General features: G+C 39.7%; 1 protein-coding gene across 3 annotated transcripts in view; it reads right to left on the bottom strand.

Moving 5' to 3' along the window:
• Positions 1-20,191, bottom strand: part of LOC102739309 (teneurin-3) — a 163,706-nt gene that overhangs the window by 116,631 nt on the left and 26,884 nt on the right. For all 3 annotated transcript variants that reach the window (XM_081807280.1, XM_081807289.1, XM_081807295.1), the window contains exon 3: positions 2,246-2,460. In XM_081807280.1, coding sequence (XP_081663406.1) covers positions 2,246-2,460 — 215 coding nt within the window. The remainder of the gene's footprint in view (positions 1-2,245; positions 2,461-20,191) is intronic.

The raw sequence follows: 20,191 nt of genomic DNA, 5'->3' as shown, positions 1-20,191 counted from the left end.
AGCTTCAGAAAACACGTAATCTGGTTAAACACATATATTGTGGTAGAAAGGAAAAGTGGATATTATGTATATTGTACTTAAATACCAGAAGAATTATGGGAAAACCCGAAACTGCACTTTTTATTTCCCTAATCTCATATGGTATATATAACTTGGAAAAGAGTCAACCCTAAATCTTTAAATAAATCTTTAAAGTACACAACAATTTTCTTTTGAAATTATTTTCTGGAATTTATAGGTTCTATGCTCACTGTTGTGCTTATTAGCTTTGGAGGTATATTTCTTCAGTTATGTATATGGTTCCAATGAAAAAATATTTTTTTTTTCTATTTCACCAGACTATTGATATAAATGCAATCTCTCTGCTTTCAGTGAAGTTAGAGATCCACTTCCACTTAAGTCAATCTGGTTATTATATCATACTCTGTGTCGTCACCTACAGCATAAACTGGTGTCAAACATAACTGTAATAAAAAATTTAAATTGGACACTAGTACACAATGGGGAGTATTTATTTATTTTTTTTAAAGATCTTTTAAATTTATTTGACAGGGAGGGGGAGAGAGAGAGAGAGAGCACAAGCAGGGGGCGTGGCAGGCAGAGGGAGAAGCAGGCTTCCCGCTGAGCAAGGAGCCTGATGCGGAACTCGATCCCAGGACCCTGGGATCATGCATGACCTGAGCAGAAGGCAGATGCTTAACCAACTGAGACATGCAGGTGCCCCCACAATGGGGAGTATTTAATATGCAAGGATCAAAGGCATTTACTTTAATAATGTAGATATGAAAAAATGTTATCAGAAAAATGAATGTACCAAAGCATGATATTCAAAAATTTCATAGCTATGTAATTTATATATGCATATGAAACTTTCCCTGATCTACAGTGACATAAGAGAAAGCATGTTCAAAGTTTCTTACTCCTCTTTCTCTGAAGATACGATTCTTTTATTGATATATGATCAATTTTTCTTCATAACTTATATTCCTAGGTTATAGAAAAAGAATTTCTCACGAAATTACATACTCTAAAGCATACATGAAAATCCTCCAGTCCTGATCTCATAAATCAAATTAAAATCTGCATGAAATTCTATGGGTACATAAACTGGTTATCAAGTATAACTTTAGGTTCATCCAACTGTCAATGTTAATTAACCATCTATTACATTTGTGGAATTCCTGTGTTGACTAACATAATAGTTGACCCTAGGAAAGTCTGAGCTCCAAATTTATAGTAGGTAATTTAAATAATTTCTCTTAGACATAATGGGACCTCTTTTATTTTTTTATTTTTGAGATTTTATTTATCTATTTTAGAGAGAGAGAGAAATAGAGAGCTGAAGCAGGGTGAGGGAGAGGCAGAGGGAGAGTGAGAAGCAGATTCCCTGCTAAGCAGGGAGCCTGATATGGGGCCCCATCCCAGGACCTTGAGATCATGACCCGAGTGGAAGGCAGATGCCCAACTGACTAAGCCACCCAGGCGCCCCCAAAATGGGACCTCTTTTAAACCACAATTTCCAACTTACATACCCTGATCCAGTATTAGATTATGAAAAAGCCTATAGAATTACTGATAGCAGCTCTCTGTGACTGTTACTGTGACATAATTTTCATGCAAGCAGATTGACTTTAAAGTTCCTTGAATGCATGACTGAAGGGTATTTGAATTGTTTTGAGTACCCCACTTAGATGATCACTCTTGGTTATATATGAAAGTTCTCTTGCCTCTTTGAGGAATTGTGGCTTGAGTTGATAAAAGTTCATGTCATCCTCTTTATGTTTATGTTCTCATAATTTCTTTACTAACAGTAAGTCTGGCATTAAGTAGAAAAAATACAATATATTTTCAACTCCATGAATACAATGTTTGAGATGAAAATACTATGCATCTGTTACATGAAAGGAATAAGATCCTCTGAAATCCTCACAGAATCTTTGTAGAACACTTGGAAAATCCATGATGTTTTCCTAGGTGTTCAGATGATGTTCGACATTCACTTAGTTACTCACAAATTTTAGTACATTTTAATCCATCAATAACAATTAATGCAAGTCAGGAAGAAAATGCCGTTCTTCTACTAATTCGAAAACCTCAAGTGTAACCTACATTCAAAATTCTTTTCACTGTAAAAGATCAATACGAAAGTGGTCCAACAGTTAAACAGCTGAACTTAAGAAACAGAATAACTTTAAAAATGCAAACTAGCAGTTTCCATTTTATTGACAACAAAGCCTACTTTTACCTGAGTATGGGAAGGTGGTAAGCCTTTTCGTCCATATACTCCAATCAATGCATCCTTCTGAAGAGAGATATTGAATTTAAGAAACTGTGGCTGATCAATAAAAAGCTGTGATCTCCAGAAGATCCCAGGAGGAACCTCTTGAATTGCTCTTCGGCCAATATCAAGCTCTCCAGAATCTATAGTGTTATTTTCTTGTGTAAATCCACCTAATTTCCCTGAATGGAAGAGATCCATCGAAAAACAATGAAAAAGTAAAACAACAACAACAAACAATACCCCCCAAAAGCCTCAAACAACAAAACAGCTTTCCTTTCAAAAAGTTCTTTTCACTAAATGCTCAGGCATTCCATCTTCTGATAAATGAAATGCTCTCATATAATTTTCACTTTAAAAGTTTTTTTGTGAGCTACTGTTGTTCAATGAATTCTGATTTAGCCTTTAAGATATTTAAGTAAAAATCCTTTGACTTCCCCCAAGGTATGCCTATTACTGAAACTCTTTTCACACCTACAGTCTTTCTTGATCACTTGAAACGCAATTAACTTACAAATATATGTCTTGTTATTTCTTGGGAGAGATTAAGTCTGTTACTAATCAGTCCTTCTAAACGTACCATAGCACTGCAAAGTGTAAATTAGGGCAGAATGGATTATGGAGATTGCTAAATCAATCTTTAAGCAAACAACAAAACCAATCAATGGCACAGATTCACGTAGTTCCCTCTGAACTCTACATTAGAATGAATAAGAACTCAGATGCTGGAAAGGAGGCAGAGAAGGGGGAGTGGGGACATTATGCTGGGGAGGGAAGGAGGAGTAAGTTCAAATTGTCACAAAGATATTCAAGTAGGCTGCCATAACCTTTTTCTTTTGACCCTGACCTCAAATTCACTCACAGCCTCACCAAGCATACCTGCATTACCCCTTTCAATGACCTTCAACCAAGGAACACAACCTCTCTCCTCCCTGAGTCTCTGCCACCTCCTGGTTTTAGGAAACAGATCCAAGACTCATATTTTTGGGTATGGTTTTCCCCTCCTTCACTCTTTGCTAAGGTTCTTTCTCAGCGGTCTGAAAGGGCACGTGATAGAGGAGGTTTTACAATTTGTGTTAAATAGAAATAAAACCACATTGTCTTTTATTCAGAAAAGGTCCAGGAAGGCTGAGGGACAGGATGAAACTGGAAAATTATCCTCTATCCATTCAAACTATTTAAAGTCACAAAGATGACTTACTACGATTTTTCTTTTAAAAAATATTAATCTGAATATTCATTCAAGTATTACATAATATTACATAATATCTATTACATAATAGCCTCCAGAGAAGTTGTCAACTCAGACTTGTGAACTAGCTTACTTTAATGATAGAAGGAGAGAATCTTCTATGAAAAGTTATTAGTTTAACACTGAGTCCATTTTTGAGCATTTGCCAGGGACATAGGACTACAGGTGATAGAAATATAAACCAAAGAACAGAATCTTAGAGATTATATGTGTATCTAACCTGGCTTCCATGGTTTCTGCCATCAAGCAACTAATTATGTGGTTGGGAAGACAACACCGTGAACCTAATGAACTAATGACAATCTAAAACCATATACAGTTAAATATAAAAACTCAGATGCTGAAGGAAGGTGATATCACTGTAGGCTGGTGGTTGAAAGATTTCACAGAAGTGTTAAAGTCTGAGGTAAACTTTGAAGGACAGGTAGGGTACAGTTTTTGAGTTGGAGTAAACATTCTGATTAAAAATATGGGAGCGTAGGGGTGCGTGGGTGGCTCAGTCAGTTAAGTATCCGACTCTTGATTTCAGCTCAGGTCATGATCTCAGGGTGGTGAGATCAAGCCCCATGTCAGGCTCTGTGCTCAGCAGGGAGTCTGCTTGAGATTCTCTCTCTCTCTCTCCTTCTCCCTCTGCCCCTCCCCCCATCTCTCTCTCTCTCTCGCAAATAAATAAATCTTTAGGGGCACCTGAGTGGCTCAGTTGTTAAGCGTCTGCCTTCGGCTCAGGTCATGATCCCAGGGTCCTGGGATCGAGCCCCGCATTGGGCTCCCTGCTCCGCGGGGAGCCTGCTTCTCCCTCTCCCACTCCCCCTGCTTGTGATCCCTCTCTCGCTGTGTCTCTCTCTGTCAAATAAATAAAATCTTTAAAAAAAAAAATCTTTAAAAAAAACCATGGACGTGTAATCGGATATGTGTTACAGTGATGGTGAACAGAGAGATCCATTTGGCTAGAAAGGAAGTTAAGAAAACTGGTTTTGGAGTCAAACTGGGTTTGAATCCGGCTCTGTCAATAACTGGCTGTGGGCTCTTAAGGAAGATATTAAATATCTGGTTCTAAACCTCATCTGTAAAATGGGGGTGATAATAATGCAATCGCAGAACTATTGTAAGAATTACATAAAGCATTATACATAAAGCATTTGGCTGTCAGTATACACTGAGATGGTAACAGGTTTGTCATGGGAGTAACGGAAGATACAGCTAGAAAGGGAGAATGAGATCAGCTTGTGGAAGGCCCTGAATGCCAGCTTAAAGAGTTTGGTCTCCAAAGCGAACAGGCATTTCTCCAAAGGCATCCAGATGGCCAACAGACACATGAAAAGATGCTCAACATCACATATCATCAGGGATATGCAAATCAAAACTACAATGCCTCAAAGTTGTCAGACTGGCTAAAATCGACCATGCTAGAAACAACAGATGTTGGCGAGGATGTGGAGAAGAAGGTGCCCTTGTGCACTGTGGGTGGGAATGCAAACTGGTGTAGCCACTGTGGAAAACAGTATGGAGGTTCCTCAAAAAGTTAAAAATAAAACCATACTATGATCCAGTAATCACACTACTATTTACCCAAAGAATACAAAAACAGTAATTCAAAGGGATACATGCACCCCTACGTTCACTGCAGCCAAGTTATGGAAGCGGTCCCAGTGTCCATTGACAGATGAATGGATAAAGAAGATGTGGTAGATATACACAATGGAATTATTAATCAGCCATAAAAATAATGAAATCTTGCCATTTACAATGATGTGGATGGAGCTAGAGAGTATAATGCTAAGTGAAATAAGTCAGTCAGAGAAAGACAAATACCATATGATTTCACTCATATGTGAAATTTAAGAAACAAAACAAGTGAGTAGGGTTGAAAAAGAAAGAGAGAGAGGGAAACAAACCAAGAAACAGACTCTTAACTACAGAGAGCAAACTGATGGTTACCTGAGGGGAGGTGGGTAGGGGATGGGTGAAATAGGTGATGGGGATTAAGGGGGGGCACTTGTGATGAGCACAGGGTGATGTATGGAAGTGATGATTCACTATATTGTACTCCTTAAACTCATATTATGCTGTATGCTAGAATTGAAATAAAAACTTAAAAAATCGATACTTGAAGTTGACTTAATATGGGTAAATTGTACTTCAGTGCCATAAAAACACTTACTTTTCCTATGTTGTGTGGTGTATGCATGTGTGTGTGTGTGTGTGTGTGGGCACATGCACGCACACGTGTTTATAATCAGGAGAAACAGAATTCCAGATTACTAAGGTAAGTGTCCTGTGATCACAGATGAGTATGACAGATATCTAAGTTATGCCCACTGGGGTCTAGAATAATTCACAATAAATTCACGCTTATAGATAAATGTGAAGTTTGAGGGAGAGTGTATTACTCGTAAATGCTGGGGATTGCCTTCTACCTGGCCTACCATATCCTACAATGACAAGTGAACCTTTGGTTGCAAAGGAATTATAAGGTAAAGGAAGACCATCTGGCTAAAGGTGAAATGAAGTCATATTCAAGGAAATTAAAGGCATACAGTAGTCCTGTTTATCCCTGGTTTCACTTTCCGTTGTTTAAGTTACCTGCTGTCAACTGTGGTCGGAAGGCAGATGATCCTCCTTCTGACGTATCCTCAGAAGGCTAATAGGAGTCTCACCCTGCATCACAATGCCTACATCGTTCACCTCACTTCATCTCTCCACAGAGGCATTTTACCCCACCCCATATTACCACAGAAAGAAGGGTGAATAAGGAGAGTAAGATATTCTGAGAGAGAGAGACCACATTCGCATAACTTTTATTTTACTGTATTGTTGTAACTGTTCTTTTTTATGGTTAGTTATTGTTAACTTCTTATTGCACCTAATTTATAAATTAAACTTTATCATGGGTATGTACGCATAGGAAAAAACACAGTACATAGAAAGTTTGGTAGGATCCATGGTTTAGGCATCCACTGGGGGTCTTGGGACACATGCTCTTGCAGGTAAGGGGGTCTACCATAGTGAGAAGCCTGGAAGTAGAGACACAAGACAGGATATAGTTGCCATAACCCAGATATGAGGCAGGAGGGGGCTGTACAAGAACGCTTAACAAAAAGTCATTATTTCCAGTCCCACCTCCTCTTTTTCTCTTGATGTCCATAACCATGGCAGTGGTTAACACGTCAGCTACCGGGTCTGTTTTTCTTTAACTAATAATTTAGTAATATGATATGCTCTAGGGAATAAAAATTAAAAACTGGGTTATAGTAATCCTTGTAATTTTTTTATGTATCAGCTCATAGATTATAAACTACATCATTCACTGAAATATCAAATATTTATTTACGATAGTAATACATATTCATTCTAGCGAAATTAGAACATAGAGCTAAATACAAAGATAAAAAAATATAATCTGACCACCCAGAGATTATGTTCGTTTCCTCTCTAATCAGACATCATTCTTTATTCATAGAAAATTTTAAATACCTGAGGCCAAATTTTACTTTACATTTTGGATGTTTCTCTGCACTTAGCACCTACATATGTCATAAGTTAGCTTTTTTTTTTTTTAAAGATTTTATTTATTTGAGAGGGAGAGAGACAGCATGAGAGGGGAGAGGGTCAGAGGGAGAAGCAGGCTCCCCGCTGAGCCGGGAGCCTGATGTGGGGCTCGATCCCAGGACTCCGGAATCATGACCTGAGCCGAAGGCAGTCGCTTAACCAACTGAGCAACCCAGGCGCCCCTCCCCCCTTTTTTTGTTTTGGAGAGGGAGGAAGAAAGTGGGGAGAGAGAGAGAATCTTAAGCAGGCTCCACGCTCAGCACGGAGGACAAGGGACTTGATCTCACAAACCTGAGATCATGACCTGAGCTGAAATCAAGAGTCAGTTGCTCAACCGACTGAGCCACCCAGGGGCCCCCATAAATTAGTTTTTAATGAAAAGATTCAAGAGGGCGGAAAGAGAAATGGAACTAACTTTACTGAAAGCCTATGATATGTCAGGTAGTTTCACCTATTTTATCTGTTTTGGATTTCAAAAAAAACTCCATGAGGTTGATATTATTTTGAGATGAAGAGACTAAGGCTCAGAGAAGTAAATTATTTGCCCAAAGTGAGTGTAGAGTCAAGATTCAAAGTGAGGTCTGCAAAACTCCAAAACTATGTGTCTTACATAGTCATCAGTAAAATCTTCATTTTTTTATTAAAAAATATTATTTTAAATTACTAAGTTTTGAGTTTGTCTAATTCATATAAAATCAGATGTGGTAAAACCCATCGAACCACACTAGAGAATCTGCTTGGCTTTCAATTTTAGGATATACAGTTATAGGTTTTCTATACTTATTTTTTTTAAAGATTTTATTTATTTATTTGAGAGAGAGAGAGAGAGCAAGCGCACTAATGAGCGGGGTGGGGGGAGGGTTAGAGGGAGAGGGAGAAGCAGGCTCCCCGCTGAGCAGGGAGCCTGACACGGGGCTCTATCCTAGGACCCTGAGGTCACCACCTGAGCTGAAGGCAGAAGCTTAACCAACTGAGCCACCCAGGTGCCCCTATAATTATTTTTATTAGAAGAAATGACCAGTTCTTATGAAATAAAAACTGCCATGGATAGTATAACATGATACTCCTGGAGTAATAATTTATACTAAATTCCTAACAGGTTTTTGTCTTTTGGTTGACTTCCACATGAAACTATTTTTAAAATACTGAATAAAGTAGTAGTCCTTTTTCCCACGAAGATTGGTTTGTATACGTGTCATTTTTAAATATGGAAATGGCTCATATTTGGACTCATTCGTCAAGTTCGTACATCACTAAGGCTATCATCATACTTTATTAATAAGTTCTATTGTTACTTTCCAAGGCTTATGTGATTTAATCTACTCAATGGTGTTGATCCTATGCAGTGCTGCTATAAAGAGTTTTTAGCAGCTTTAATAGCATACCTGTGCTTTGAATGCTCATAAGCATAAAATGGTGCTCATCACAGAATTTTTTTTCCCCCAACCATCATCTTGGCCCAAGCATTAGCTGTGGAAATAGTAATCAAGTTGTGACTTGCAGGGTTTCAGGTTTTGCTTTGTTGCTTTCTCTATATACTGATTTCAAGGAGTTATGATTTTTCTCACAGAAATGATATGTGTGCGTACCATTGTGTCAATATGTGTGTTTACTTAACCAATTAGTCCCACAGCAATTAAACAGGTGGCTCTTTTTCACAAAGAAGTTTCTTTCATTTGTAAAACGAAAGAACCAAGGTTGATTGGATGTGCTTGAATGGGGGCAATAGTAGTTGAGATAATTGTTTTCTTCCCCCTGTAATGAAAAAGACTGACTAATCATAACATCACAGCATCTCAGAGTTCAAGTGCCCATGGAAGTCATTTACTCCAGAGTCTTTAAGTAAGAGGACCCATAGACCTAGGTATGAAGACTATGTGAAGACTTCTTTCCCTTCCTCCCTTCCTTCCTTCCTTCCTTCCTTCCTTCCTTCCTTCCTTCCTTCCTTCCTTCCTTCCTTCCTTCCTTCCTTCCTTCCTTTCCTTCCCTCCCTCCCTCCCTCCATACTTTTTTTGGGAAGATTTTCACTGAGAAAAGGAGTAGTCTGCTTTAAGGAAAGTAATTTCTAGAACCTCAATAATTTCCATATGTAGACTCTCTTTACAACAGAAGGGCATACCTTTCACATATTCAGAATCTTACTATGACACACTGTCTTGAGCATAAAGCTTCTAATGTGGGGCACCTGGGTGGCTCGGTCGTTAAGTGTCTGCCTTCGGCTCAGGTCATGATCCCAGGGTCCTGGGATCGAGCCCTGCATCCAGCTCCCTGCTCCGCAGGAAGCCTGCCTCTCCCTCTCCCACTCCCCCTGTTTGTGTTCCCTCTCCCGCTGTGTCTCTGTCAAATAAATAAATAAAACCTTTAAAAAAAAATAAAGCTTCTAATGTACCAAACAAAGGCAAAATTGAAAGTATTTTTGTCGGTGAAGCCTCCTTTATTTGAGACACCATAAAAAAACCCAAGTTAAGGCTTCAGTGTTTTTCCCTGTCTTGCATGTATTTCTATCAAGGACAAAGTGTGGCATTAGGAATTGGAATATTGGGCGCCTGGGTGGCTCAGTTGGTTAAGCGACGGCCTTCGGCTCAGGTCATGATCCTGGAGTCCCGGGATCGAGTCCCGCATCGGGCTCCCTGCTCGGTGGGGGGTCTGCTTCTCCCTCTGACCCTTCCCCTCTCATGCTCTCTGTCTCCCATTCTCTCTCTCAGATAAATAAATAAAATCTTTAAAAAAAAAAAAGAACTGGAATATTTAAGACTGTTGGTAGGTTTGAAGTCTGATACATCAAGAGGGAGAGAGAACAAGTTTATTTGGTGACCTCATCATCCATCCCAACCACTGGCCGAGAATGCTCTTCACTGGCAGAAAAGTTTCATGACTATGAAGACAACATCCGTAAGGTAAGAAATATTAAGGCAGTGATGCCTTATTCGATCCAACTGCCAAACTCATGACAAGGATCTGTGCTCTGTCTCTCTACTATCGCCTTAGAGTAGGAATTCAGAACTGTGATGATTGTGACAAAATGTATTATTACTTTATTTGAACTGAAGAAGTAAGTCAGACTTTTCCTGACAGAAAGTTTCACTTTAATGAGTCCTAGCTCTGCCAGTAAATTATATAGTATTTCTCATAAAGTAAATGAGCCAATTAGAGGTATTTAAAGCATATGCTACAACAAAAGCATTCAAAAGATATTATAATAACAAAGGTGAATTAAAATGAACAGAAGTTGGGGCGCCTGGATGGCTCAGTTGGTTAAGCATCTGCCTTCCGCTGGGGACATGATCTCCTTGCTCAGCGGGGAACCTTCTTCTCCCTCTCCCTCTGCTGCTCCCCCTGCTTGTTGTGCTCTCTCTCTCTCTGTCAAAAAAGTGAATAAAATCTTAAAAAAATAAAATAAAATGAACAGAACTCCCATTTTCCATGCCATTCTGTGTATGCCAGATTAAACACGGCCACTAAATAAAAGAGTAACAGGCACAATTAGTAGTGTTTTGCTAAGCCCTGGGAATGCTTTTTATGGGTATACTTCACAGAAGCTGAGAAATGGGTGGATTTGGAAGACTGGGTAACAAATATTTTTGAAAGCAGGTATTTGTCACTTCTGTTCTTTCCATATGACTGACAAAGAAATGTGATGGAGCCGAGAGCTTGTAGACCGCTAAACACACCTTTTAGAAATAGATCACAACGTGATTCTTGACATATGACTAATAAGGATTTCAAATAGTCGAACGGCATCACTCTAAAAAAATCCTTTCTTTCCCATCTGCTTATTTTGTAGCAAGATTTCTTATATTTATATTTATAAAAAAAAAGAAATACAGGAATAAAATTGATACTGAATCACCTTCCTTTGCTTTTGTAATAAAAAATATCCATCCATGACTACATGAACTATTTGGAAAAGTCCCCATTCATCTCATTCAGAGAGGTATCTGTTTGCTTTTTATATTTAATAGTTATAAAAACAGTTCACATAGTTATATAACAATTAGGTTGATTTTAGTCAAATGTGTATAACTAATAATTATAAGCACAAAATTCCATACAAAAGAAAACAGGTTTTTAAAATATTTATAAGTCTTACGGTTGCAGGAAATACGTTTTAATTTAAATGTGTATTCCTATTTTGTCTTAAGGCACAAGAACTAAATAGTTTGAAGATCATGTATCTAGTCTAGCTTTTCCTCTGAAATAGGACTCTCACTTTAAAGTGCCCATCCATTTCTATTTGCTTCCAATTGTTACACCACTTAGAATGAATTTATTTTGGGGCGCGTGGGTGGCTCAGTCAGTTAAGCATCTGCCTTCAGCTCAGGTCATGATCCCAGGGTCCTGGGATCGAGTCCCATGTCAGGTTCACTGCTCAGTGGGGAGCCTGCTCCTCCTTCTCCCTCTCCCCTCCCCCCCAACATGCTCTCTCTCTCTCAAATAAATAAAATCTTAAAAAAAAGAATGAATTTATTTTGAATTGAAGTCTTACAATGTGTCTTTTCTAAAAGGTAGATGCAGACCTGACCTCTCATTATAATCAGTGATGTAGCGGGACATGGCTGACTTTACTTAAATCCACTGAGCCAGCAGCTTAGGTTAGTGTAACATTCTTGCTAAAGCCTCCAGTGTGAATGTCAGGGGACCGTAGTTGTGTGAAGGCGCTTTGTCTTTCTAAATTCTGCACTACTGCTTTTCAAGTCCTGGCTCTTCTCTCATTTGGCCAAGTCAAGTGTGGTCATTCCTGTTAGCGTTTTCAAATGCTCTTTATTGGTTGGCACCACACCTGGAAGTCAGTGAGTCATTGACACAGTTTGATAAACTTGTAAATACTCGAGCAACCTTTTCCTCTGAAGCTCATCAGTCCTCCCAGATAAAAGCCTGGACACAGATGTCTTTCATCATGTCCTGAATTCCAGAACACTTTGGCTTCAGAGGAAATAAAAGGAGGGACAGTTCTGGTGCTCTCTATCCTCCCTCACTGAGATCACTCCATCCTTAAGCCCCCGGAGCCTGAACTTGGGAGTGATCATAGGAAATGGGAAGGTTGTTTATAGGCTTTACTAAGAGAAAGAGGAGGAAAAAATAGACAGGGCAGCAGAGCGCCCTGTAGTTATTCTAAACTCAAAGTGTGTAGGTTAGGAATCAAACCAATTAAAGCCTTCACAGTAAGAGTGAGGTGTACCATGTCTTCAAATACAACAGGGCATCATCTTGAAGATTTCTTTCCAACGTGTCCTGTTGCGTCTGAATGTGGGAACCACCAGCAGTCTTTTTACTTACTAACTGTGAATTTCCCTTTCATCAGTAAGTATGTGTCACAACAGTCTCAACGTCTTAAAACACGGTTGTCAGAGTGTGAACACATAAAGAGACCACATCCCCAAAGCTATTGTTACTCCTCTCCCTCTTAGGTGATTCCCCGTTTATAGGAAAATGCATCGAGAAAATTTTTTCAGTAAAATTGGCATTTTTCAGATACTGCATTAACCATGCGTTGAACTTTGAGATATTGTATAAATAATAATTTACCCAACCCTAGATGTTATAAGGACAAAATGGAACACTTAAATCAGACTGGTAACTAGGAGGTTTGGTATCTGTCTGAAAATTATTTTGTGACATCAGAAGAAACAGAGATGCAAAATACTCTTTTGCCATTCCATATCAGGAACCTGCTGCCTGCATATGTGAGTAAACAAGCCCATAATTATTAAAATGGAAAGGCAGAAAAGACATCCAACTGTAGAAGTCTAACTCAGTTGTTGATGATATCATCGGAAGTCCCACACAGGCACTAATAATTAAGATGTCAGGAAGCAAAGGGAGGCATTTACAATCAATAGCCCACCCTCCACTTCTATGACTTAACCTTGGATTCACACCCTGACTTTGAGATCTCTGAGAGAACCTATCTTTTTTTTTTTTTAGATTTTTATTTATTTATTTGACAGAGAGAGAGAGCGAGAGAGGGAACACAAGCAGGGGGAGTGGGAGAGGGAGAAGCAGGCCTCCCGCCGAGCAGGGAGCCCGATTACGGGGCTCGATACCAGCACGCTGGCATCATGACCCGAGCAGAAGACAGACGCCCAACGACTGAGCCACTAGGCGCCCCAGAACATATCTTTTTATAAACAACCACATGCCATAACTTAACATTGTGGACACAGAGTGTGACATCACAAGCGAAGTGAATTAAAACGTAATTACCTTGCGAACATAGTTTAATGAACAAAATAAATATAGCACCTAATTAAGGAACTATTGCACATGGTAACACAAGTGTATAAACAATTTTGATTAAAACACAAGGCACCTGCAGCTCCGTTAGCCCATTTCTTCAAATCGTAGTCAATCTTTAACTTCTATAAAATTTGATTCTCTGAAATTGTCCAGTATTAGAGGATATTCATACATGATGAACAATAATGTAAAGTTTAAAAGCACTGGAATTATTTTGTTTAAACAGGATTAATCATATATATATGTATATATACATACACACATATATATGTAGTTTTTAAATTCGTACTCAAACAAAAGGAGTTGAAAAATTTTTTGTTCATACCTAATTGACATAAAACATTATATTAGTTTCAGAAGTACAATAAAATGACCTGAAATTTGTATACAATGTGAAGTAATCACCATAGTGAGTCTTGTTATTTTTTAACATTAACAGTTATGTAATTAATATAATTACAACTTTTTTCTTGTGATGAGAACTTTTAAGATCTACTCTCTTAGTGAGGGAAACAAACCATAAGAGAATCCTAATGATAGAGGATAGAGAACAAACTGAGGGTTGATGGAGGGAGGTGGGTGGGGGATGGGCTAGATGGGGGATGGGCATTAAGGAGGGCACTGTGATGAGCACCAGGTGTTGTATGTAAATGATGAATCACTGAATTGTACTCCAGAAACCAATATTGCGCTGTATGTTCACTAACTAAAATAAATAAAAAAAGATCTACTCTCTTAGCAACTTTCAAATATCCAATACAGTATTATTAACTATGATCACCATGCTATACATTATACCCCATAACTTATTTATTTATTTTGTAACTGGAAGTTTGTACAAAAGGAGTGTGTTGTTTTTTTTTTTTTTATTGGAGAAGTAATTTGCCAGAGTTATACTAGCCAAAATTTATGGCTTTTTATTTGTCTTATATGATCCCAAACTATTCTATGCTAAATTTTGGCATTTGTCTTATTGTTCCTTTCAAATAAAGTAGTGTTGAAATATCCTGCCACAGTACCCTCTATTTTTCCCTACTAGGTATGCATTTGCTAACTCATTGTAATTGCCTGCTTGATTTCTATCTTGCCTAGCAATTCACATGCTCTGAGAACAACTGTGATTATCTTTTATTTTTTTTCACTGCTATATTCTTAAAGCCTTGCTCTGTGCATGGCACATAATATATGCTCAATAAATAACTGTACAATACTATGCATTCAGAGGGATATTATGGATATGATTCCTTTCATAAAATCCAAATAACTAATAATAAGGATTTCCATCATTACTTTAGAGAATAATCTTGATGCTGATTTACAGATGTATCTTCTTAAAAATTTAGCTACAAATTACAAGTGCATGATCTAAAACTCTGTTAAAAAGAGTGACCTAATAATTTTTGTCATGTATCAAATACCTGTCATGTTCCAATCACTGCCTGGCAGCCTACATGCATGATTTGATTTAAACCTCAGTACTACTGCGTGGAGAAACAGGAGGTTAGGGAAGGTCATTTATGTAAAGCCACCCAGTAAGTGACAGAGCTTCAATTCTTAACCAAATCTACCAAGATTTGCTCTGTGTATACTTTGCAAGGCACGGTGTTGGGCTCTTTATATACTTTATAGCATTTAGTCATACTATTTTCACCTATTTGCTTGACAAATACTAATTGAGCACCTTTTACATGTCTATCACTGTGCTGAGGGCTTGGGACAAAGCAGTGGAAAACAGATATGATCTGTGCTTCATACTCTAGCAAAGAAGACATACATTAAGTAGTAATAGTGATAGCCACTTACCATTTTTCAAGCATTTATTACATACTACACACCGTTTTAAGTATTTCCATTGAATCCTTAAAACTGTTCCAATGATGAGAAAACTTAAGGCCAAAGAAGCTATCTATATATTTATACCTTGTCCCGAGTAACAAAGCCATTAATGATCAGAACTAGGATGTGAAGCCAGGTGGGTTGGCTTAAAAGCCTATAATCTATCTCCCTCCTATACTGTTTCCATATTAGAGTATGGTGTGATGAACAGCCAGATTGTGGAGAGCCTTGTGAATCATTCAAAGGCATCTGATGGAGTCTAGGTCACTGGAGGGTGTCAGGCAGGATACTGGTATCTCAAATTTGTGTTTGAAGACTCTGTGAGCAAGACTAGAGACAAAACAGCCCAGACAGAAGGTGGGCTTCTATAATCCAGGTGAGAGATGATGGGTCCAAGAGATACTGTGGAGTTAGAACTGACAGGACTAGAGAATTTATTGAATCTGGAGGTGAGAGAGTAGGAGGAGCCAGACATGACTCCTGAACTTCTGGCCCAGGTAAGTAGGTGAATGATGATGCCATTTCCTGACCCAAAAAGCTCCGAAGGAGAGGCAAATTTGGAAAGAGAGATGATACGGCAACTGTGTTTTCCAAAAGATGGCCACCACAATATCTTCCGTCGCACATGCTCTCATGAAATGAATCCCTGCCATTTCCCCACACAAGACAGGGTTTAATTCTCCTTCCCACGAATCTGGGCTGATCTTACTGACCTTCTTGACCAACAGGATGTAACGGAAGTGACAACCTCAAGTGTCCAATATCGTAGGAGGTGAGAAGGCTTGTAACTTCTGTGTGGGTCTCTTGGAATGCTCCCTCTTGGGATACTTCTCTTCAGAACCAGCTGCTATGCTCTGAGAGTTCCAAGCCCCACAGAATGCTCTGGTCAGCAGCCGCAGTTGAGTTCTAGCCAACACACAGCACCAAGTGCCAGCCATGAGAGTGAGCCACCTTGGACTTCCAGCTCAGTGGAGCTTTCAAACAGCCCCAGCTGACATCTGAAAGCAACTGCATGAAAACACCCAAGCACAATCACCAGAGTTTCCCAGTCAATCTACAGAATCAGGAGAGATGATATCAACTGTTCTCTTAAGCCACTGAATCTGGATGTGGCTTATTATGCAGTAACAGAGAACTAAAGTAGTTGATGGGTTCAGTTTTAGACCTGTGAAGTTTGAGGCGCTTGGAAGACACCCAGGTGGAGAAGTTCCAAAGGGCCTTGGATAGATTTTGCCTAGGGATGTCTGGAGCTCAAAGAGAGGGAAATATCTATGCCTCACATATTGATTTGGGAGTAGGTAGAATGTAACATAACACATAGCATACAGAATGTGACCGAAGCCTGGAGAGCAGTTAAGATAACCCAGAGGAATCATATTCCAAAAAAGAGAAGAGTCCTGAGTAACGGCAATGTTGAGGGATCAGACAGAGAAAGATGAGTCAACTCAACAAACTGAGAAGTCACTGCCAAAGAGTCAGGAAGAGAGCCAAAGTGAATGGGGTATCACAGAAGCTAAGAGAAAAGAGCATTTCAATTAGGAGGGATAGGTTAACAATTATAGGCTACCAAGAACTCAAATATGATAAAGATGGAAGAGTATTCACAGATGCTACCAACATAGCAACTGATAACCCAAGAAGACATCGGTTTCAATGCATTGTGGTAGAGAACAGCCATGAGAAAGGGGTATGTACAAAGCGAAGAAATGAATATAGTGAATACAGATGCTGTGCTCATGAAGGCTGGATGTGAAGGGAGAAGGGACAAATAGGGTAGAGCTATGGTAGAACGGAGAGTCAAGGGGATTTTGCCTTTTTTTTAAAGACGCTGAGAGGCCTCCATAGGTTCACATGTTGACGGAAGGTGTCAACAGTGGGCAAATTTGGAAGATATAGAATGGGATCAAGAGTGCTCATGGAAAGATGAGCCTTGAATACAAGGCAGAGAGTGGAAGTACAGATCCAGACATGCAGAGGAATGAGGATTTGTTTTTAAGAAATTAAGAGAACTTCCTGGGGAGGTTTCTTTTTTTTTTTTTAATTCTTATGTTAATCCCCATACATTACATCATTAGTTTTAGATGTAGTGTTCCATGATTCATTGTTTGTGCATATCACCCAGTGCTCCATGCAAAATGTGCCCTCCTCAATACCCACCACCAGGCTAACCCATCCTCCCACCCCCCTCCCCTCTAGAACCCTCAGTTTGTTCTTCAGAGTCCATCATCTCTCATGGTTCGTCTACCCCTCCGATTTCCCCCGCTTCATTCTTCCCCTTCTGCTACCTTCTTCTTCTTCTTTTATTTTTCCTTAACATATATTGCATTATTTGTTTCAGAGGTACAGATCTGAGATTTAACAGTCTTGCACAATTCACAGCGCTTACCAGAGTACATACCCTCCCTGGGGAGGTTTCTATTTGTGGTTGAATAGAAGGGTCCATCTCTTGAGAGAGCTGGGGATCTGAGGACAGTAGGAAGATCTGGAACAATGTGGAAGAGAGTTTGCAAGGGAAATAAAGTAGGGCGGCCAGACTGTTGGAGTCAGTGAGCCAGGAGATGGGTATTATGATTCCCTCTTTACACGTGAGGAAATTGAGGCTCCAAGAGGTTAAGTAACTTGCTCAAGGTTACAAAGTAAATAAATGAAGGAGCTAGGATCTGAATATAGGCCTGTGTCATTCTTTCCAGTACATTAGGCTAAATGAATCCCTTGGCCCCAGGGAATAATTCTAATTTCTGGAAAGAGACTGGTATTGGAAGTTGAAAAGCCTCATTCTCGGGTGCCTGGGTGGCTCAGTTGGTTAAGCGACTGCCTTCGGCTCAGGTCATGATCCTGGAGTCCCGGGATCGAGTCCCACATCGGGCTCCCTGCTCAGCGGGGAGTCTGCTTCTCCCTCTGACCCTCCCCCTTCTCATGTGCTCTCTCTCTCTCAAATAAATAAATAAAATCTTTAAAAAAAAAAAAAAGAAAAGCCTCATTCTCACCTCTATATTCACATTGTCCACTTCCATCAGTTTTGCCTGAGACCCCACACTTCTGACATCTCATCTTTAAAACTGGCAGTCAAAGATGGTCTTGTGGAATGTAACAGAAATTCTTTTTTTTTTTTTGAAATTATTTATTTGAGAGAGAGAGAGAGACAGGGAGAGAGCACACACAAGCAGGGGGAGGGGCAGAGGGAGAGGGAGAAGCAGACTCCCCACTGAGCAGGGAGCCCGATGCGGGGCTCGATCCCAGGACCCTGGGACGATGACCCAAGCCGAAGGCAGACGCTTAACGACTGAGCCACCCAGGCGCCCCAGAAATTCTTCTTTTATATACTAAATGCCACATAGACGCTTCCATTCAAATGGGCTTACAAGCTAGCTTGGAGTTTCCTGACGCCTTAACAGCATGAGTGTTCCTTAGAACTGTATTTATAAAATAAGAATAAAACAGGACTGCATAAACAAAAGTACTGTATTTAGAAGCCGTGACTCAATTGTCTCATTATGTTTAGCACAGTTAATTCTCCTAATGAGCTTTGTTCTGAATTCTAAGGCTCTCTTAAGGGTGGTAATCTTGAATTTCTAAAGAGATGATGTGATAGGCTTCTCTGGATAAAGCTGAGGTCGTGAACGATGGTGTCTGGACAGTGCAGGATCATCACAGGGGTTTAAAAACTGTGATTTTCAGGTACCTCATCTGTCTTGTAAATACAGTCCCCTCCTGCCCCCCTGAACCCCATGACTGTAAGTATTTAAGAGATACATACCAAGAATCTTTACTTGGAAAAACAGAGATAAGAATTCCTTATAATTTAGGGGTTTTTTTTGGGGGGGTGCTATTCGAGAAATAATAAAGAAGACAAGTGACTATTAATTAGGTCCCACTTTGTGGACAAGGTCTGAGCCCAGAGATAGTCTTCCTTTCCATGAGGAGAAATGACTATGAATCCCCAGTCCAGCTGACAGCTGGAGGATCAGTTTTTCTCCAGAGCTCCTAACTCATCCTGGGGCATCTGGTGCCTGTTCCTTACGTGGGGGTCTTCTTTACAAGGCTAGGAAGAAGGTTCTTTCCTTCCGTGTACATACAGTCCTACAGGCTCATGGGAGTCAACTGTCCGCAGTGCATTCTATGATCATGTGGGGGAACTCCAGTCTCTCCTAGAGGAGGGGACTTTCAGAGCAGTGTTACTGAAACTGTGGGCCAGCATCCTTTCTAAACTGTGAAATTTTGGGAGTGTCAACCAGCACTTGTATAAATGGGAAATGCAGCAGAGTGAGAAAACAAGGGTGCATGTCACAAAATGAGGAGAAGCACTATTTTGGGAAACGTATTTCAGATGGGTATGTGCATGGGTCTGTGGATTTTGACATAATGTGGATTTCTTACCGCAGTCATAGAGAAGAGTTTAAAACTCTATTAGCTCCACAGAATTTCTGAAGCCATATGTACATGATGTTCTTTTTTTTTTTTTTTTTAAGATTTTATTTATTTGACAGAGAGAGAGAAAGAGAGTACAAGCAGGGGGAGCAGTAGAGGGAGAGGGAGAAGCAGGCCCTCCACCAAGCAGGGAGCCCGATGCGGGGCTCGATCCCAGGATCCCGGGATCATGACCTGAGCCGAAGTCAGATGCTTAACTGACTGAGCCACCCAGGCGCCCCCATGATGTTCTTTCAAATGATCCCAGTTTATCCCAGGGTTGTCCTGAAATCTTCTTGCAGGATCTGAACCACGAAAGCACCTTGACCAAGGTTACAAAGTAAACAGGTAAAGAAGCTAAGGATTTGAATATGGTTTATGTGAGCTGAGGAATGCTGCCGATTCAAGCACAGAAGGTACTCCCCGGCAGAATACCAGGGACCAGCATGAGGCTGTGGGAGCATCTTTCAATCCACAGCTCTCTTGGTATTATGCTGCTTAAGTATTGTGAAACTAATTAGCTGCGCTCTATTTTCATCTTAACCATGATAAAAGGTTAGGATGTTGTAAAACTAAACATATCTACAATAAGCCTTTCTCTTTTTAGTCTAATTTCTTGAGTCTAAAAAAAA

Source organism: Leptonychotes weddellii, chromosome 2 (genome assembly GCF_054177405.1).
Source record: "Leptonychotes weddellii isolate Sample4059 chromosome 2, ASM5417740v2, whole genome shotgun sequence".
In the NCBI taxonomy this organism is placed as follows: Eukaryota; Metazoa; Chordata; class Mammalia; order Carnivora; family Phocidae; genus Leptonychotes; species Leptonychotes weddellii.
Note: the sequence above shows the minus strand (reverse complement) of the source record. Positions and strands in the feature narration are given on the sequence as shown.